Source organism: Phaenicophaeus curvirostris, chromosome 9 (assembly GCF_032191515.1).
Source record: "Phaenicophaeus curvirostris isolate KB17595 chromosome 9, BPBGC_Pcur_1.0, whole genome shotgun sequence".
NCBI lineage: Eukaryota > Metazoa > Chordata > Aves > Cuculiformes > Cuculidae > Phaenicophaeus > Phaenicophaeus curvirostris.
Window position 1 is genome coordinate 17223048 of NC_091400.1, and position 21953 is coordinate 17245000.

Below are 21953 nucleotides of genomic sequence, written 5' to 3' on the forward strand. Positions count from 1 at the left end.
CACTTTCAAACATCTGAAAAATTTCAAATAAACTGGGAAGTCCATGGGAGAATAAGGACCACCCAAAGAAAGCACAAATCTAAATCTGAGCTGTCATGTGTCTTCCAAATTTTAATTTCGACCTTCACAGCTCTCAATTTTCTAGTAGCTCTGGATATCTTCTAAGCAATAAGAAATCACTTTTCTGCCTTTGACCATGGTAAATAACAGCAACAATCTTCCACATTTATGTGAGATCTGTTCAATATTCAAAAACATTAGATTCTGGTAAGCCAGAGCAGCTGCTTCTGGAAAAAAAAAACCTCTCCAAAGACAAGGTCAAATGCTTAAGATGTTAACTTACACACTCTGGGTTTACTGCTCTCATCCGTGGTAGTTGTCCATTATGGACAAATTCAGTAAATCAGTCTTTCAGTATCTCATTTACCTTCAAGTAATGCTACTACTTTTTCTCACTCTTATAGCTGCTCCCTTGGAAATCTTTTCTCGGAAATCTTAGTTAGAAGACTCATTTTGGTGGGAAAAAGCACATCTGGGAAGAAGCATCTTTATAAGACATCTTCATTAAAAAAAAAACAAAGCAGACAATGCCTCTGGAAACCAATGTTGTTTTGCCTCATCAAACACATGCATAGTCCCAGCCTGCACTTTGAGTCACTTTAAATGGTAAGGGACCAGGTGTAGGTATGGTAAAGTCATCGCTCCTATTAGAGAACTGTTGGTACTGAATAAGCCTCTTGGCAGAATAATCCTCTGTGTCACTGGAGTTGCCACAGGGTACTTTCTTCTGCTCCATGAAGAGGGAAAGAAAAGTATGGTTTATGTGCTGCCTTCTGCATGTTCATCAGTTCTGACTGTCACCATTGTCAGCTCTGAAAGGAAACACATAGTTCTCTTGGACACAACACTGTATGGCAGATGGGGAAGAAGATATATGTTTATCTACTTGAAGTTTGGCATGACCTAGGTTGAATGAACATAATACTAGCCAGGACATAAACCTAAGGGATCATGGAATCAGGCCTGGCACACTGCATGACTTCTCAGTGGTATGTAATTTAAGCTAACATCCTTCTCCTCCCAAGCGCTTCCTCTGTCATGTCCTTAAATTTCTGTCCAAATCCATTGGTTGCTCTGCCTTTGATTAGAGTCTTTCCTCTTCTGTGTTGCGTGTTTCTATATCTAAGGATCACGTAATTTCAGTCCAGGCAGCAGCTCTCAAATGAGAAAAGATATATCCAAAGTATCTGCAGTTCCCGTTAGAGGAAAAAAATAAAAAAGAAGGCTAAGAAGGCTTACTTTCATTATAAGTCAGACCAGGAATGTAAAAGTTCAATTACCAGAATGCATTTGCTTTGTACATTTTAAACCTGCTGTAGCTAGTATAACTGGCACATGCAGTTGGATTTAATTGCTGCTTTCCAACTTGGCCTAATTGATGCTCTGATTTGCAGTCACCTACATCTATGCACCCATGTTTCATTACATTTTACCCTTTCTCCTGAAATCCTAAAATTCCCATGGGGAAAAATAGATTACAGCAATCTAGAGCTTTTGTGTGTGAACTGACAGTTCTTTCTGCCCTATACTTTTCTCCATCTACATGTGAACAATGAAAATACAGTAGGTTGACCAAGAAATGTATTAGTTACCCTCAAAACCTCATTATTTAGACAGGCATAACTCCTTTTGAACTCATTAGGAGTTTTACTTATACTCTGAATGAAAATTGCAGTGGTATAAAATCGGCTTAGAGAGATTTTTCATAACATAATTGGGAAGTTTATATTACAGACTGTGTTATTCTCAGTCCCTGCTTGTAATTACAAAGAAAAAGTTCTTTTCTGAAGGAAGTATCAGAATTTTTCATGGAAAATGATTTAAAGGAAAGCTTTTGAAAAATGGAAACCTTATGGTTTTAGCTTTAAATAAGTATTTCAGTCATCATCATAAAAAACCACAACCCTCTAATGTCTCCTGCAGCTTTGATTTCAAACACGTCACATTCTTCATTAAAGCAATCATTGTTAAAACAGAGGGACATAAAGCAACATAGGATTTATTCCTTCATTAAACTGATGATCCGTATATGAAGCCAATTAACATTATGAGTCTGGTGAACATCAAGTGTAAAGAGGTTGCAGAAAATTAAAAGCAGTCACCTTGGTCTTTAGATAAAGAAAGAACACTTTTACATTATAAATTATAAGAGTGTCCAAGCGGGACAAATCGGCAAATTTGGTTAATTGGAAAATACATTTTACTGCACATGAATTAGGGTAAAATAACCTTTTAGCTGCTAGCCTTTTTTTTTTTTTTTTGTGGTCAGGTATTGGGAATCATGGGAAAGGAAGTGTTTAGCCATGGAAAGGCAAGAAAGCCATTTCATCAAACTTGAGCCATTCAGACTTTCTTCCGTTTTACAAATGATCCCCTCAAAGCTGAGTGCTCTGAAGGAAAATGTCCATTCAGTGATTTTGCTCAGTTCATTCCTAGGTTTTATTGTCATGGGAGAAAAATAAGAGGCGTGTTTGTATCTGCTCCACAGGAACAGTTCTGCTTTAAGACAGACACAATCAGCAAAATATCTGTCCATTTACTTGGACTTTATCTTGCAGATGCAGTAACTAATACTGATGTAGTATTTGTAGTAATAACAGTAATAATGATGAGCATATGTGAGAGTGACCTTAAGAACTTTACATACAAAGGGTTTTTTTGCTGAACTATTGTAGCTCATCTCTGCATGTTATTTCACACTTCCAATTGCTTTTAATGCTTGCCTTTGGTAACTAGCTGAGAACTACCAGAGAAATACTAGCAATTTTTTTTTTCTTGTTTGGTTATTTGGTTGGGTGTCTTTTTCCTGTGGTCCCAGCTTCACAGAAAGCATCTATAGAAGAGGGGCATGCAGAGAGGCGAACGTGCCCCGGCAAAGCCGGGTTGGGGACCAGCCCCGAGCTGCGCGGGGCTGCGCGGGGCGGGGGGGGCGCGGAGCGCGGGCGCTCTCCGTGGTGCTGAAACCCGCCGCGCCGCGCCCGAGAGCGGCCGCCGAGACGGCGAAGCGCTAACTTTTAATTATGTTCCCCCCCCTCCCCTCATGTTTCGTGCATTGAAATTGAACAGGCACCGAACTGGAGAAAGGTGGGGGAATTATATATAGATTCGTTATCTCCTTGTTTTGCAGCTGCTGCTTCTTGGGAGAAAGTTCTGTTTCACCCGGCTCAGGGTCCTTCTGCTCCTATTTAAAAAGCAGCGACTTGGAGGGCTTCCCCGTGCTCCATTTCTCCCTCTCTGCCTCCTGCCATACGCTGAACTTGCAGGCTTCAAACCGCTGGAGAAAGTGAGTCTTGGAGCCAAAACGGCAATGCAGCCCCCTGACTAGAGCAAGGCCTGAGAGCGCCATAATGAAGTTATTATTATTTTATTAGAGGTTCTTACGATAAAACACTCTCTCTCACTCCTCTCTTCCCGATGTCAGAGAACAAGGCAAAGACACAACTGCCTCTGTGCAAAGGGATCCTCTAATACTGGTCCTGCGTGGATTTTAAAGCTCGGGATGGAGAGAATGACAAGGGAGATCCAAACAGCAGCTCTGGGTTGCATTCATTTTTTTTAAAGCTTGTACTGCTGTTTTAAGGAGTGTAGCCAGATTCGGAACATTGTTCTTGTGTCTTGCACGGTACTATAAAAGCCATCTCAATTCATAATATACTTTGCTGTTCAGAGACTTGCCTGGATGGTAAATCGATATCTGTTGTCAAGCAGCGATGTCCCTAAGAGCACTTTATGTATACGTATACATGTAAATCTATACGTATGTGTGTATGTGTGAAAACATATTTGAACGCAGTTTTCTAAATCTATCACTAGTATGCTAAAATTATAGGTGAATGGATAAGACATGATCAAATCAAATTGGATCTTGGGTGCAACTATTTTCTGCCTTGCTTTGCTAAATAATACTTTACAGGACTGAAACACGACTTCAGCTTGAATGTACTTTAAGGGAATTTCCACATCTATGCCTAGTGTGAAATGCAGATAGACCAGGTGATATTTCTAAGGCTTACTGATGTTTATTTATTGAGATCATATATGCAAAGTAACTTTCCAAAGACATCATCTCTTCAAAATCTCTATCTCTTTGAGCACCTGTATCATCTGTATGCATCTCTTTAGCTCTGGCATGAACATGCTATGTCTTTAAACTCCCATCAGATCTAAGAGAGCCTGCGTAGATTTGCTCGCCCTTCCTGCACAGAACATTACAATGTTTATAAAATATTAAATTTGTGTAGTCTGCCGGAGAAGCAATTGTTCCAAAATAAAATCAGCAGTCTAGACGAAACATAGACACCAGAACTTATCAACAGTTGTCTGACTTACATCTTCTGATGCATCTTGAGTGGGTCATAATACCAACTTTATTTTCAGTGGTGCATAAATTAATTACACGCATTTAATAACCAAAATATCATTATATTCCCCCTTTAATATCATAAAGGCTTTACGCCAGGGAAGCACTTAATGTGCAGGGGGCCATAACAGGCTATTATCCTTGTGTAATGCTATTACAGAACCAATTATGCGCCATTATACTTGCTTTTTTTGCAGTTTATGTGATTTGATCCAATCCCGCGTCCCTGACTTGAAAATTTCATCTGGGTACTTTAAAGTCTATTTTCACCCGGGCTGAGGCAAGGGCCATCTCTCTCCGCTGAGCCCGCGTCTCGGATGCATTTTAAAAGTAATTGCAAAGGGTCCCGCCGCATATCATTTGCAGACGGGAAGCGAGCATAAATCCAGAGACCCCTCGCTGCGAACAAAATCAAACTTTGCCGCGCTACGATCGCTTGGAAAGGCGAAGCGTGTGCAGAGCGGCCCCCCAAAACCCATCCGGCGGCAATTAGCGGGGGCTCTGTCAGCGCCGGGGGGTGCGGGCGGTGGTGGTGGGGGGAGGGCTGGCAGGGGGCACCCCAGCGTTTGGTGCTGGGGGGAGCCCCGGAACGCCAGCGCTCAGAAAATGATGGGATTGTGTTGCTGCTCTTCTCATTCCTGGTGTTCGCTGAGAAATGACGGTTTTTTTCTTTTCATCTTTCCCCCCACCCCCCCCAACTCCCTCCCCTCCGCCTCCCTGCTCTGTGCACCACGTGGGCCATTTGTAGGGCCCAATAGACCTATCCAAGTTACTCACTGTAGACAGCGCTGGAAATAATCAGATTAAGGCCAATTATGCGTGAGATTATAAAGGCAAGTGCTGAGAGGCAGAGCATGCTGTAGACAGATATAAAGACATCTGGCCACTTCAAGAACTCCACAGAGCCCTTCTGTCTCTGCAGCCAACAACTCACAGTGCCTTATTCCAGTGCAAAATACCCCCAAACCTTATTGGCAATTTTTACTTCTGTTCGGTTTAGGTATGGAATGCTATTTTTATTTGCCTTCTGGATTTTTTTTCTATGACTGCATATAAATTTGAATAGTTCTCTTTTTTTTTCTTGCCGAGGACATTGATTTCCAACCTGAACACAGCTCCCAGAGTGCTGGATGCTTTAAAAAGAAGACTGCTTTTAGGTTTTATTGCTGTTTCATTAATATTTTTAAAGGGTTCGTTTTTAGCTATAAGCGCTTTTTTTCTTTATTTAATTATTCACTCTGGAAGGGAATATCGAGATAACCGGATAGATAGATGATAGATAGATAGATAGATAGATAGATAGATAGATAGATAGATAGATAGATAGAGAAATAGGTGGGTGGGTGGGTGGATGGATGGATGGATGGATAGATAGATAGACAGACAGACAGACAGATAGATGAGTGAATGTATAGATGGATGGATAGACAGATAAAAGAATGAACAATAGATAATCTGCTGTTGGAGGGGAAGAAAAAAGAAAAAGAGAAGCAACAAAGTTTTACTGAACCCGGTTACTGTGCACCTACCATGGAGTTCTCTGCTTTTGTTTTTTTCCAGTTCTTTGCACAGTGTTAGACGCTACTTTCTCTGCTTCCTCTAGGACGGGATCTGGGATTATCAATGAGTTTCTCTGGATGCTTTCTTCTGGTCCTTCACCTCTGTTGTTCTTTCCCCTCTCTCTGTCTCCAGGTCGGCGGGAGGCCCCTCGGCGGTGCCCGGCCGGGAGCCGCTGCGGCTGCGGGGGGTGCGGGGCAGCGCCGGGGCTGGTCCCGGTCCCCGTCCCGGTCCCCACCGGGCTCGCAGCGACGGGCAGCGGGCGCCTCCCCAGCCGCAGGGACATGTTCTACTTCCACTGCCCCCCGCAGCTCGAGGGTGAGTGTTGTCGCACGGAGACGTGTAAGTACAAGAGTTGAACTTGGAGGCGTGTGCGGGGCTGCGCTGGGGGACGGAGGGAGAACTGCGGTCTCACCGTCGCTTCTGACTGTTGGGGCACAGATATGCGCTGAGGGAAGATGCGGATCTATGGACAGCTAAATATAGAAAGGCGTCATCTTTTTCTCTGGCAAAATACAACCGTATCGCCCCCTCCCCGCACCTAGCTTTCCCCTCTTGTCACAGGATGGAAAGAAGGATTGCGTGATGGTTTGGTTTGGTTTGTTTTTTCTTTTAATTTGATTCCTATTGGAAAGGCCTTGTTTTTACACCCCCACCCCCGTCATTTTGCCACCTGCCTCCCCTCTGTGGATAGCCATCCCGCAGTCGCGCCTCAGGCTATGAAAGAGATGCTTTTCTCCCCTCCCAGCACAGATGTTGGTGTCATGGCTGTAATCGGGACACTTTCAGGACGTGGTCACGCCTCCTCCCTCCAGCCAAAGGGACCACATAAATCTTTAATGCTATTTTGCAAACATTTTGCGGGAGGATGGGGAAGGAGGAGGTACGAGTTTAAAAAAAAAAAAAAAAGTGGAAAACAAATATTTGGGAGTATTCTTTTTCTTTGTGTTATTGATCAGAGGTTTTTGTTTATTTATCTGTTTCCTTTAAAAAAACCAAACAAACCCCCACACTGGCGGCCTTCGCGATTTCCTCGTGTCAGCCCCGCGTACGCCCAGGGTCTCTGCCCCCGCTCCAGCGCATCTCCCCGCAGCTCCAGCTGCGCATCCCGCAAAATCCCCCTGCCCGCCGCCTTCCGTGGGCATCACCCGGCGGGCGAGGGGCTTTCCCCACTGCGGCAGAGGCCCAGCGGTCTCATCCTTCTCTGGGGAAGGGTCAGCCCCCGCTTTAAGCACGGCTGCCCCAGGGCCAGCGGACCCGAGCCGCTTTGCGCACCGCTGACTGGAAAAATTCTCTCCCCGGAGTTGTTCCCCGATCACCTGGAGGAGTCGAACAGGGCCGGGCAGCACCGGGGGTCCCTCCCCCGCCGGTGCCACGGGGCAGCTTTGTTCGTTAGCTTTTGGCAAACAGCATAGAAACGTGCTTTTGTTTGTTTGCTTGCTTGCTTGTTTGTTTCTCTGGTGGGAGTTCGGGTCCGGTGCCCTGGTTCGGGTCCCCGAGGGCTGGTGAGAGCCGCCCCCAGCCCCTCGCTCTGCCCGCTCTGCCCTGCTGGAGGGTGAAACCACCCAGTGCGCAGCCTTCCAAATAAAGACAGAAAACATTCGCTCTCCCCGGCGAAAAAAACAAAACAAAAAAAATACACCCGAAAGCCGAAAAAGCTACAACAGAAAAGCCCTTTTCGGCCGGGGAGGCCCGGCGGTGCCGGAGGGGAGTGACCGGGCATCACCGGGACACTGTTTTCTTTCTCTGATGAGCATCTCCCAGGGCCGCAGCGAGCCGTCCGTCTGGGTGAGGAGGGGGCTGGGGTCCGTGTTTCCCTTCCAAATGATGCTGCAAGTTGAGCGGCGACCTCCAGCCCCTGCGCCCCGAGGCGGGGCTGGTCCAGCCGGGGCACTCCCCCGGGCAGGGTCCTGCAACGCCGCTCTGTGCTTGGGTACTTTGCTGTTCCGTGCTTTATTTGTTGTTTTGATTTTGTTTTGGGGTTTTATTTGTTTGTTTGTTTTGTTTTGATATTTCCTTTAACTGTACTCTGTGAGCAAACAGAAAGGGAGGGAAGCAGTTCAACCAAGGCACCAGTGATGTGCGCTTTGGGGAGCCGCGACGGTCGGGGTCCGCCTCAGGAAGGCTGCCTGCCTTCTCCCAGCCTCCTAGCAGGAGCAAATTCCCAGTGCCCCATCTCTCTCTCGGGCCCCTCAAACCCCCGTCGGGGAAGGGCAGAGGCTCCTTCCTCCAGCCCTTCTGCCGAGCCCCGGCCGCTCAGCCCCAGCCGAGCCCCACGGGGGCTGCACGAAGCCCCGTCGCCTGTTTTCCGCCTCCGGGGCCGGCGCCGAGGGCTCGGGGGATGCCCGGGGGATGCCCGGGGGATGCCCGGGGAGATCTGGGCCCGCGGCCTCAGCGCCGCCCTGCAGGCAAGCAGGTCTCCTAAGCTGCCGTCACCGTGTCTCGGTCCTTTTAAAACCCAAACGGCCCGAGAAAGCCCGTTTCCCGGGTCGGGCTGCTCAGGGCTCCGCCGCCCCGCGGTCCCTAACACGTCTCTCCGCCCGCAGGCGCCGCTCCCTTCGGCGGCCACTCCGCCGGCGACTTCGACGACGGGTTCCTGCGAAGGAAGCAGCGCCGCAACCGCACCACCTTCACCCTGCAGCAGGTACGAGCCGCCCCTCGTTCCCCCCGCGCCTAAACCCCGCGGGGCAGGCGGCTCCCCGGGGCGCTCACCCCGGGCTCTGCCCCTGACAGATGTTCGCTCTCCTCCCTCCACCAGCTCGAGGCACTGGAAGCCGTTTTTGCTCAAACTCATTACCCCGATGTTTTCACCAGGGAAGAGCTGGCTATGAAAATCAACCTCACGGAAGCCAGGGTGCAGGTAAACATTCTGGGGAGTTATTTAACCCTCGGGTATTCAAACCGGAAAACTTTTTTTTTTTAAATTTTTTTTTTTGACATCATGACTGCAGAGTGCACATTTGGCCAAAGAACGCAAATGAAGACGATCTGTCATTTTCATGATGCACTTTAATAACATCAACATAATGTGGAATATTAGATTAGGTTGATTAATCGGTCATTCATAATTAACTAGTGATAATGTTCTACACTAATTTGTCCGCGTCTCCAAGGTACTAAATTACATCAATGCACATCCATTTCCTTGCTTTTGGAGGGGGGTGCGTGTGGAGAAAAGAGCTGAGACGTGATTCTCCAAAGCAACTATGACCACTGTCGAGCAGTGGGGTTAGCCGACTGCAGGGAACCCAGCTGCCAGGAAGAAATCTTCTGCATCTCTTCAACTTTTCTCCCTTTCGTCTTCTTTCTAAACACTTGATTTAGATAGTTAAAGAGGCTGCAGAGCAATTCCCACAACTTTAATATGATCCAATAAATACCGTTAGCCACAATTATTCTCCTTCCACTCCCTCTCTTCATCACCCCTACCTTTCTTCCTTCTTTCGTTCTCTCCACTTTTGTTCTCCCTTTTTTTTTTGATCCAGGTGTTTGTTTGTACCCAGGGATTTACTTTGTGCCTCTCCACTCTTTCCTAAGAACAGCAGTCCCGCAGTTGTCAGAGATGGATCCCTATAACTGCAGGCATCCACCACAGAGTTGCAAACCATTTTTTTTTGAACATAATTATGTATTCATTGTATTTATGAGGCTTTTCTGCACACTGTTTTTGTATTTTTTTTTTATTTAGGTGCTCAGGGTTAAGACTATGCAAAGATCTAATTGTAGGGAATATAATAGCTTGCCTTTTGTTCCCTAGGGTCATGTTAGTATCTCTTAAAACCCAGTGGCTGAAGAGAGATAATGGAATTCACCACAGTAAATTGAGGATTGTAAACAAATTATTTCTCCTATAATCAGATTATGTGATCCTGATTATTAAATCTGAACATGAATCATTGGTCATATGTGGGCAAATTAAACTGATTATTATTTGGAAATGAAAATCTCCTTTTGCCACTGCATTGTAGGTACTGGGTTAAAAAAATAATAAAAAAATGCCATTTTGGCTATTGGTGCCTAAAGACTGAACTGCAAATTGAGATAAATGGGACAATTATTGAGCATTCAGAAGTGGAAGATCATAACTTCTTCCTGAAAGGTGCAGGGGTGAGATAGGGGTGGTGACAATTAGATTGCTGAGGACTGGTGTTTAGCCTTGTTGTTGGCTATTATGCAAACAGACAATAGATGCAAGCATTTGTTTAGCCTGCTTTCATGCAGGGACATGGGGAAACAGAGGATGTGAGATATGTTTACATTTATACCCCTTGCTCATTCAAATATGATTAATGTGCTATAAAGCAGAGTCTTAATCGAAGATGATGTTGTCAAACAATAACTAAATAGGGAAATAAACGACTTCATCATGCTCTTTCCTCAGAAGCAGGCGAACTGTCAGTGCAAAGTCATTAAAATATGATAATGAAAAATAGCTCAATTAAATGTTGTTATAGCTGTGACCTTCATTCAATTAAGACGCAAGAAAGTGTCTGCATTTTGCTTTGCATTTAACTGCTCTAAATTTAGAATATAGATAAAATCATTATTCAACGTTTGCTGATACATGCAATTAAAAGGCAACTAACTAAAATGGAGTTGGAGGAGGAGAATAATAATAATAATAGCAATCTTGCCTATACTTGAAGTCATGTATTAAATTGTGGATTTTCTGACCTCAAGAGAAGCTTGGCATTTTCCACCTCAAATAAGGTGCATCAGAACATGTGCTTCAAGGTAAATGGAAAAAAAAAAAGTGTATGGACTAAAAGTTGGAGATTAAAACTCAGATCATGAATAACAGGGAAAAAATAAGATTTGGAAAATGGTGTGTATTAAACTGTAGAATGATCTTCCAAAATTAGTATCTTACCACCTTTTGAGTCCTCTAAATGCAGACTGGATATCAGAGGAGTAACAGCAAGTCCTCTCCAGGAAATGGGCTGGATAGGATGGCCCAAGATTTAACTTTTAATTTCTGACCTCACTGATTCTAGCAGTAGCTCACTTAAATGTTAGATGTGATTAATATATGATTTTGTCAATATGCTTACATATTTATTTAAGTCCATTCCTGTACAGAAGTCTTTTAGATGTGTTAAAACATAGAAATCAGTGAGAATTAAATGTGTGCCTAAAGGCAAGCACATATTTAAATGGTTTGCTACCTGGCACAGTTATATCAAAACTACTTTTTTTTTTATTTTTGATTTTTAACATGCCTTTCATATGTCTTTAGACATTCCTGGCTTGTTTCCAGACACACAAATATTCCAAATACAAATGTAATTCTAAGGTTCAGCTAGAATAGCAGCGGGGACAAAATATAAGAGGAAGTTTTAGCCAAGCCTCTAAATAACTGATTTTGCTAGAGTAAAACTTGCAGTTTCTTTGCATTGCATTTGGATAAACATGATATTGAGCCTGGATTACTCTTCTGGTCCAGGTGTGGTTCCAAAATCGAAGAGCTAAATGGCGGAAAACAGAGAGGGGTGCTTCGGACCAAGAGGGCTCTAAGGAAACCATGGCTGAGGTGGCACCTCCTGCGAGGAATTTAAATTCTCCTTCTCCAGCAGACCAAAGCAGGAATAAAAAAGAGGGTCTGGAGATCCAGCAGAGGTAAGAGTAATACATGTTATCAATTGCCTCTCTTTGGAGCAAACATGCATCATACATATGTGCATACAGACAGACTTAGCTGCTGCTAAGACTTAACCTACACAGTATCATCTACAGGTACAGCCCAAACCATTAGAAGTTGGGCTGTTGCTCATGTAACTCACTGCTCTCTGTGGAGATGCCAAGAAGCTGGTGACCGTGGGAGGTTAATATTATCCAGGCTTGGTCCTGTCTTGTTGGACATTGAGACACCAAGATGTTTGTGTATGTGCACAAATGCTGTCTTTGGAATCAGCTAATTCTGGTTGTGTAAAAAAGTTGTTTTCTCTTCTCCATCAGCCTGAGTCGAGCAGTGGGTCCGACAGGACCTTTCTTTCCTTCCTGCCTACCGGGAACTCTTCTCAACACAGCCACCTACGCACAAGCTTTATCTCATGTCGCCTCTCTAAAGGGTAAGTGACTGTTTAACTTCTGGGATAAGCTCGAAGGGCAGCTCTTTAGAGCTAAGTAGCCCACTTAAGGCAGTGGAGAAGCCTTTGGGAAATGATGGATCCTCCTTTCTGTAGAGGTTGTCAGCAAATGCTCTGCAGGTACATATGTGAGTCTCCTGCTGTAAACTGTAGCATAGTTTGTGGCAAAGCTCCTTCATTTTACTCAGACAATTTTAGTGATGTCAGGGTTTGCCTCAAGGAGCAAGACGTAGGGTGTGCTCCTTTAGAGTTTTCTTTGCATGTACTTTTTTCAAAAAATCAAATTTATACTAATAAATTACTTATACACATCCTTTTGCATTATACATTACCTGGCACCGTTACTGATGCCTCATCTGCTCTTTGCATGCGGTTTCCTTTGCAGTGCATCTCTGCACAATGCCAGCCCTTTCTCTCTCCTCTGAGAACTTGAATAAAGTGTGTGTGTGAGGACAGGGGAGAATACAATTCCTCATTACTTGTGATCCAGGTTTCAGGAAGGGTACATCCAGTGTCCATATCCTTTCTGTTCCCAAAAAGTAGTACTATGCATCTTTTAAAAATAAATCACCGGCTGATCCATTAGCTGTTCCTAGTCTAACAATTTAGAGACTAAGGCCGTAAGCAGGATGAATTCAATTTATAGATTTATAGGATGTAAAGCCTCATAGCAGTGCCAAGCACAAAGTGGTGCATATGTTTACTCTGTGCCTCGATGTGGTACAGTTATCTGTGAGGAAAGTTTCCTAGTTTAAGACTCTCAGCTACAAATGCAAATGTCCTCTAATACCTCTCACTATGTTTTCTGGCTTACCTCATGTTTTTCATTAGTATTTCCAGTTAAATCAGCATTACCAATGTATATTCCTGAAGAAAATGCTTGGAACTCAGCTAAATTGTGCTGCCAATGCTCCTCTTGCTTCCCCTTCCCTCCGTTGTTTTTAAAAAAAGCTGAAGCTACACGCTATACAGCTAGTGCCATTTTGGTAAATGAGGGACCTGTGATTTTGAATCAAGAAAAGCCACACAGATGTGACCAGAACCCTAAAACTTAAAGGTTGACTGTCAGCCTAAACCCTGCAAGAGAGCAGTAGCTGTTGAAGTGCCAGAGTCCTCTTCTCTGCCCTGTGACTGCGAGGTCTCAGGGCAGAGACTTTTGGCTTCTTCCATTGGGCAGGAACAGCCTCTCTGGAGTAGATGTGAGTGAAATTCTTCAGGCAAAAATATTGTTCATTGATAAATGTAGTCCTGGGCAGGTTGAAAGTTCTGGAAATGGTGTTTAGCGAAAAATTTCAGATGGAAGTAAGGGACTTTTCTTTACTTAAATTTTACATTCAAACATGTTCAAAATTGAATGCATCAATATGTTGTTCACGCTTGTTTCATGTCTAAATATAGCTAAATTTTAAGAAAAAATAACCTAAATAAACAAAAACCAAGCAAAGCGGAACAAAAAATGAATGAAAAATAAAAACTATCATGATGTTTTTTTTAGTTTTATTTACTTGGAAGACTTCCAGATATTCTTTCCTATGATTCTACAGTTCAGCCAATAAATTGAGAAATTCATAAGCTGTTCCCTTTTGCTTGATAGCAGTTTTACAACCTAGGGGCAGGAAAAATCCTATCCCTGAATCTCTTGCAGAGATACTTATCAGACAGTCAGTTGTCCAGGCTCAGAGGCAGTGTCCCTGAAAAATTAATCCCAAATGTAAATATAGATTTTTTTAAAATAATTTGTATAGGGATGCTTAGTTATCAGACGCATGCATATTCTCTTGATGAACATTGTCAGCTACACATGCAATTCACTGCCGAGATGCTTAGTTTGTATTTACTGCCTGGCACTAGAAATCTCCAGGTACACACATAGGAACTGGAACAATGTAGTATATTTTGATTTTAAGAAAGCTATTTACAGATTTGCATATCTACCTACTAGGAGCTTTTTGGAGCTGCCTGTGGCTGTCAGCATATTGTTATACTTGGAAGGAACAGGTAGACTGAGCTGCTGCTTTGAGGGGAGATCTTTTTCTTCTGCAGCTTGATCTCAGTAATGTCAAATTTTGTCTTTGAAGATAAGAGTGAAGATTTTGTTGTTCTATTCAGGTGGCAAATTTGATTTGTACAAGCAAAGAATATTGTAGCACCTTCCTTGTGGTATTTATATATAGAATATTCTCTCCTCTTTCCTTGGGTGCCCTCTGCAAGCTTGTCTTTCCCTGTTACTCCAAGAGCAATTCACCTCAGCTAGAGTAGGGGCTTGTGCATGGCAGACGTTGAGCTTCAGTCTTGTTAATCAGCAGTAATGAACAGGACGTTCTCTAAAGGTTCTGAGCAGGTCAAAGATGTCAGAGGCCTGATTTGCGTACTGTTTTTCTTTGGTATTGCAACACTAGGTGAATAATGGTTCATCTAAACCAATGTATTTGAGAGCACAGCTAAGCTCACATGTCTGTCTGAGGAAGACATAATGATTGTGGGAAGGAAGGAAAGGACAGGGAGAGATACAGTGTTCACAAAACCTTTATGTGACCTTCTTCATCTTGCTCAGTTCAGTTTGTTTGTCCCTTCTAATTTCCCCCTTTGAGCTAGGAGCTGATTTGTACACTTCAGGCCTGTCAAATGAGAACTAACCCTACATTTAAGCAGGAATAGGTCTGTGTCCTTATATGTCTTAATGAAGTGACCTAAGCATCTCCCTTGAGCATCTAGTCACATTTTGTAGCAGAAATTCTGAGATGACTCTGCCACAGTGATTCTGAGGGCATAGGACTTTATGCCACATGAAATTCCGTCAAACCCAGCACAGGGCATAAGATTCTGAGCTGTTTGGGTTTTGGGTTGCTTGGCTAAGGAGAAATTCAGCAAGTAGGAAGTTCTTTCAAGATTTTGCAAGTTTTATTGACGAGTGAAGAATGCTCTTCCAGGTATCTCTCTTGTGCTGACCATGCTTTGCAACTAACAGGAATTCGTTGCCTTTTTGAAAACAAAATAGTTGCTCCAGAACCAAAGCACCATTTCACTACCAGTGGATGCATAACCCCATGTTGTTCTATGCAAAATGTCAAATTACATGCAGCTCCTCTATGCAGCCAACACTTTGTTGGTGTCAGTGAGTAATATTTGACTGATGCTTTAGGAAACAAAATCAATACAGTAAATAACAAGTGTTGATTGTGATGGTAACTAATTAATAATTGTTTTATGCTCCCAAAGACTGTTTTGGTTCTGCCACCTGAGCGTTCTCTGTCGTCTGTGAAGAAAATAATACCTCTCTTTCTCCTCTGTCTTTGATTGCTTCACTCCAGACCTAGATTTCCAAGATTACCTAAAGTATCTAAGGGCACATGGTTTCATTTGTAGTATGGGGTTATAATAATTGATGATTAAGTTGCTGTAGTGGAGACAAGAAATCTCAGGACGGACTAGCATGGGGCAGGGACTGAGCCTGCAGCTTTGTTTGTGGAAAGACTGTGCAGTGCACTGTAGACTTGCCTCATCCTTTTGTGGCTCTGCAACTCTTGAACAGGCAGCACACATCTGAACCCCACATGCCACTTCTAGGTATGGACATTGCTGGAGCATGGACTAAGTCGCTCTGGTGAATGACAAGAGGACTATTCTCTCTAAACAATGGGTAATAAAACCCCGTGAAACCTGCTATCTCTGAAACAGATGGGATTTTGCCTCAAAGGGATGGTATTACTACTGCAGGATGTGCAGTGAAGAAAGCAGAACGCCTATGCAATAATAATCAGAACTGTAAGTCAGAGTGTAGACCATTCCAGAGAGGAGTGTGTTACCACTGGACAGTTTGTCTTGGTTTCTATCTAGTATTCTCTATTCAGTAATACAACAGACCTTTTTCTTTCCTTTGATGAGTTCTCTCCCTTTCTGAAGTTTAGCACATCAGAGGCTGTACTCAGTAGGAAGCATCTGTTAACTACCATATTACCTCAATACATACTATTCTTTCAGGAAATGTGATTTCTTATCTGAAAAATTAACATAAGATGATAATTTTTGTGGTATACAGGGTCTCCTACTTCAGGGTTTTAAGTTCTCTACTGTTCATAGGCAGGAAGAAGGCTGGCTCACAGAGATGAAATTTCTTGTGTTCATTACTTCGTGAAATTGTTCTAATTTGACAACTACGCTACTTCATTGTGGCAACTTTGACATTTCCATGATCTTCCAAGATTAATCTCTTACTGTAAACTGTGCATCTGCAGTCCATTTAGATTTAATTGCAGACCTCAAAAATGAAGGGAAAATACTTGTTGTATTTATGGGCTGTATAACAATAGAGTCATCAGGAGAAGCTTGTGTTCTGTGCAGAGAGAGACCTCAAAGTACCTTCTTAATGGATGACAGCATGAATGCAATTCATTAATGTAGAAGATGTTATTAATGGGTGTAAACAAGAATCTGTTTTTTAGCGGAAGTGTTCAAGCATTCTGGTGACTGAGGCCAAGAGTGTGTCTGTTACATTCCACTGAAATTTCCCCAGACCCCATGATGAGTGCAGTATATGAGGAGAGAAATAATTACACTTGCCAGGGAATTACTTTCATAATTCACCCACAACTCTGCTCTGTGCATGTTATAGATGAGTTAGTTTTCGCGGCACCTCCATAACAGTCATAGAAGAGCAGGATTGCATTATGCACATCAAAGTGGGTATTCCAGGGCAACATTGATTAGGCTGTTTTATGGTTTGTTGCTGCTGTGGTTGCTGTTGTTCATATTAGGGAGGCTTAATGGCAGTACCAAGGAAAAAAAACACAGCTAGGACTGCCCATCCATTAGATTTCAGTTTCTATTACAGAAAAATGAAGAGAATTTTCCCAATTCCATTGGTCAGTCCCCATTGCCAAGGCTGAGAAAGAAGTGTGTAAGGACCTGACTTATCCTTAAACTAGTATTTACCAAACTGAAGCACCACTGCTTGCTATAAGACTTGTTTTTGATGTGGCAGGGAAGAGTGATTAATGGTTGCTGAGTTGACCTATATACATGGGGCATATAGGGTTTGCAAGCCAAGGGGATGTGAAATTATAACTTTCGTGCTCTGCTGTCAGCTCTGAAGTAGTCTTCCAGCCTCCGTGCAGCAAAAGGTGCCTTCCATGCTTAACCACTTCTGGCGTTCGAAGGAGGAACTATCTAGCACAACATAAGCGGTCTTGAGGCTACCCCAAATTATATTGGGAGCATCTGGTGCCTCTCTGTTTCAGATTTTAGGTTCATGCCTTTCTTGGTCTTCTGAACCTCCTGATTCAGAGCTCAAGAAGGTCTGAATAAAGCTACTTTTGTTATTCCTGATTGAGCCTCAGGCTTTAATAGACAGTGTTGTCATCAGGTAAGAAAGGCAAGAGGGACCTCCCTTTGAATCAGCTCTCACTGCTAAAATGACACTATGAACTCAAGGTTATTGTTGACCTTCCAACCCTCGCAAAGTGATTTTAGAGTTTATAAGGATTTAGAGCTCAAGCAAACCAATGTGACTACTGTCAGAAGAAAACAATACTTAAATCTAGCATAATATTTTCTCTGAAAACTAAGCATCATGCATTGATGAGTGAGGATTTTACATGGGAATTTTTCCTCTCTTCCCTCCCTGCCAGGTTGCTGTTCAGCTCTCCACATCAAATGCTGGTATGCACAACTACTGAAAGTTGAAAGGAAATGGGTTTTGCCTTTTGGACAGGCTACCTATGAATGTCTTCAAACTGTTGAGTTGAAATACAAAATATATATTTTAAATACATATTTATCAATATGGGTCTTGCTCTTACCGCACTCTTCTCAGCTGAAACTGAACCTTGGAACAGCATGAAAGGGTCCACAACTAAAATTGTAGATCAAATATTGTTACAATTGAAATGTGATGTTGGCAGAGACAAGACAGAACTAATTTAATTTTTCCTGTCAGTCTCTGTAGTAGATCAATTAAACTGCCAAGTGGATCAAATATTTCAGACTGTATTTATTACATTAAGTATTTATGTTCAGGCTGAGCATTTAAAGTATGATCTCATATAGGAATACAGGGAGGCTGAGATCAATTCAGCAGAATTTGCTCTAAGTTAATGGAAATCTAATTGTGTATTTTAATTTTGTGTACAGGAGGCAGTAAGTTCCTGAAAGAAAGAAAACAGTACCCTGTCTGTATTGTAGCAACTTGATCCAAAACCCATTAAAGTAATATTAGACCGTCATAGATATTAGTGGAAGGTGAATCAGGTTCTAGGGATAACGGCTTAACCGTCACTGATTTTGACGGGAGCTAGGTGCCTAAGCTCCTCTGAGGATCCTAAATAAGGAGGAGCAATTCTTCCTTCCTCATTGTGGACTCAGGGTTACTGGAATAAGATGCAAAACCCCACATTGATATCTGTCATATGAGGATGCCTCTTCCTTGGGGAAAGTCACATTCCTGTCCATCATGGGCTGACTGGGACCTGTAGGTGGAGACCTGGGGCTCCTGAGTCTTCTGCCATTTGTCTTGCCTTTTGTGCCAGTGAAGTCCAATGGATTTCACTAGACTTACTACCTACAGACACAGGCAATTGTAAGGTAGATTCAACCTTCCTTACAAACTATATTAAAAAGAAACAGGGCTAAATCCTACTCTCCTGTATTCTAACTGGACCCTGGAGCAAATCGCACACGTTCCTTTATGTTTTTTTTGAGTGTGAGCTGTTGTTTGCAAGTGTTTTAACCTCAGTGAAAACAAAAGGAATGGTTTATGGATGAATTATTGCTAGAGGTAGTCTAGTTTCCACCATAGGTAACTACACCCTGAGGTTGCAGAGTCACTAGGTAATATCAGGTGTAATTATTAAGCAAAAAGCTTAGATTGGTACTGAAGACTGATAAATATTTTATCTCTCTCTAACAATGGAAGGAAAATTATTCTTAGGAGATGGAGCTGATTCCTGCTCCTTTGAAAAGAAGACTCTTTTCCACTTCTCTTCACCTCCTGCTAACCAGACAATGTCTGTGCTTGGTCCTGCATTAAGTATCGCAGATGGACCAGCCCTACCCTCAGCCTGGGAGATGAAGAGTCACATTCAAGTCTCACTCAGTTTGTGTTAGAAAACAGCAGTGCAAAGCCAGGAGATGCTTCTCCATTTCAGAACTGAATCTTAAAATAATGAGGCTTAACAGTAGTGAAAAAATGGAATTGTGTGTGGCTTCTGCAGCTGAAGATCTGCTGCAAACTGTAGTGACTCTGAAGTGCCAATCTTTCTCTCCTCCCTCTTCTTAAACAGCTGACAAACACCCCTGGAGCGGTTGCAATTCAACAGAGCAAAAAGTGACTTCATGGAGCATGGTTGGTGGTGACAAAACTTTAAGTTGAGTCACTGAGTGGATTTTTATAAACCCTCCTTCTGACCTGCTTAAAGCAAAATTCAAGATTGAGCTTCCTAATGTGAGAAGCAAAAAAAATTCAATAATTTTAGCCAAGTGCTGAAACTTGCTTGTGTGGTTCATTCAAATGTCCCAACACAGGAAGTGTTGGTGTGCTGATCATACGCTCTATCAAGAGGAATATTAAAAGAGAAAAGAAGACTTCCCAGTTACATTAATAGCTTGTCTTTTGTAGAGTTTTGTTAAATGCAAGAGGTATTTTTTTCTGAACATTATCTGCAAGCTGCTATTCTCTGACAATTGCTGTGAAGAAGTCTTGACAACATCCTAAAAACAAACAGCTGTCTGCCTTCATCCCTAGCAGATGAGTGCTGACCTATTGCTATCAATAGCAGAAGTGTAAAAGACTACCTGCTCCCTGCAGGCTATTAGTTTCATCACTTAGTCATGAGCCATTCAACTCAAATATTAACTGCAGAAATTAAAGCAAGTCCTTAGCTTGGAAAGATCAGAAGAAGACATTTCATTGTGTCAGGATGCATGTGGCCAAACTGTTTCTTATTGGGAGGTAGCGTATCAGCAAAAGATAGGCTATTGCCAGGGGCGTAGGAGAGGATGTGGAGTTTGTGTGGCCTCTGAGACCTCTGGAAAAATGGTGTCACCTAGTGCTTCTCACCAGAGAGAAAATTAAAGCAATAGCTCAGCCACTCTTCCCTGACTCCCCTCGCTATTCCTCTGATACATTCTCCTTCATTCAGTATATGCATCTAAGCTAGGTATCAGTGCAGGTTTTTGGATGGACTGCATGTCCTGCGTAGTGCTCAGCCTAGAGTTCAAGCTGTGCTTGTTTGGGAACTGGCCAAAGTCCCAAGTTTATATAAGATAAGCTGTAAAGGCAGCTGGTGGAGGGGGGAATGCCTCTGGCAGTGGGATGTAGGGGAGCCTTTTGGCCTAAAGGGAGAGTAGCACCTATCTCACCCTCTCTCCAGTGCATTATTGCTTGCTTGGGACAGCTCGTGTGTCTCAAATGCCAGAGCAGTGAAGGTCTGGCCCATCTCTCCTGATGGGACTCTTAAGCCATGCCATCTTACAGTTAGATAGGACGTCATTAATTCCTGCATAATAACCAGGATATTTTCACCTTTCTTCTCTGCTCAGATCTTCCAGGTTTAGACATGTGATAGCATCCCCACATTCACCCAACAAACACAGCTGCCCGGATTGGTGAGGCTTCACGGTGAAGGTGGAGAGCAGAGGACACATCCAGCTTATGGCTGATGGTAGCCACAGAGCAGCAGCTTGGGATAAGAGCTGGGCATAAGCACAGCCTTGCTTGTGGGGAAATTTCACATGTTATCTAAGCTTCACTGTTTGCTTCTGATTCTGCTTGCCCTCACTTGTGCTGTTTGTCACCCTGGATGACTCACAGAGTAAGATCCCTCATAGTGGTCCACAGCAGAATAGGATCTGGCTTTTCTAGCCTTGATCCAGAGAATATCTATGTACCTACTAACAGTCAACAGGGGAGGAGATTGTTGTCAGTTGAGACTCCAACTGCATCTCTGCCCTCTCCAGATTGACTGTGGGGGAAACAATCTGACCTTCCCAACCAGTGATGGTGCCTTGTCTCCTTCCTCCGCAGGGAGCCCGCTGTGCTCATGCTGCGTTCCAGACCCCATGGGCCTCTCCTTCCTGCCCACCTACGGCTGCCAAAGTAACCGCACAGCCAGCGTGGCCGCTCTGCGCATGAAGGCCCGGGAGCACTCGGAGGCTGTGCTCCAATCGGCCAACCTCCTGCCCACTGCCAGCAGCAGCCCCACTCCTCCCACCAAACCCGGCCCTGAGGGTGGCCAGGACAAGCAGCCCTCTCCAGCCAAGGAGCACATCGAAGGAGAGAAGAGTGTATGAGGCCAGACTGGCACCGGTCCCTCAGGCCCCGGGGCTCTGCCACAGGGTGAACTGCAGTGTGGCCATGCCTCGGCAGGACATCGCAGTCATGGAGCCACCAAGGACCTGCCTTTCTCACACCCTTGCTTTCCTTGTGCTGCTGTAGGTTCATTCCCCTGATTTACTGGCACTATCTGTGTTTGAAAATGTTCATGAAACTGTTTTTGGTCCCCTTCCACATCCCAGGGACACTGAAATGCCCAAGATCCTGATTTGCTGCTGCACACCTCAGCTCCCCATCCTGTGTGAGATGGAGGGCTGGCAGCAGGGCAGTTCTTCCAGATACGAAGTCTGGGGCAGGAGACACATCCAGTCATTGTTTACTCCACCATGCACAGCAGAAGTGAAGGAACACACAGGTATAAACCAGCTTGGCTTGCTTTTTTCTGATGGCATTTGACTTCAACCAAATCTACCCCAGGCAAGCCAGGTGCAAGAGAAACAGAAAACAGAATGAAACTGAATTGTTTTCCTTCTCCCTTCTTTTCTCTGAAAGTTAAACTTTCCATGGAGTAGATTATTGGGAAATTGCTGAAATCAGTTTACCTGTGAATAAAATCCTTACA

At 43.6% G+C, this 21953-nt stretch overlaps 1 protein-coding gene across 1 annotated transcript; it reads left to right on the forward strand.

Annotated features, from left to right (window-relative positions):
- Positions 1-6200: 6200 nt before the first annotated feature.
- On the forward strand, positions 6201-21450 carry DRGX (dorsal root ganglia homeobox). The gene is made up of 6 exons (XM_069863876.1): positions 6201-6295; positions 8524-8621; positions 8736-8837; positions 11421-11593; positions 11933-12045; positions 21083-21450. The coding sequence occupies exons 1-6, from the start codon at positions 6262-6264 to the stop codon at positions 21346-21348; spliced, it is 786 nt and encodes a 261-aa protein (XP_069719977.1). The 5' UTR covers positions 6201-6261; the 3' UTR covers positions 21349-21450.
- The last annotated feature ends 503 nt before the right edge of the window (positions 21451-21953 follow it).

Bases quoted from the DNA above. Each gene is read 5' to 3' on its own strand.
- DRGX (XM_069863876.1), top strand. From the start codon at position 6,262: ATGTTCTACTTCCACTGCCCCCCGCAGCTCGAGG. The intron at 8,622-8,735 runs GTACGAGCCGCC...TCCCTCCACCAG, and splicing joins CCACCTTCACCCTGCAGCAG to CTCGAGGCACTGGAAGCCGT. The intron at 11,594-11,932 runs GTAAGAGTAATA...CTTCTCCATCAG, and splicing joins GGTCTGGAGATCCAGCAGAG to CCTGAGTCGAGCAGTGGGTC.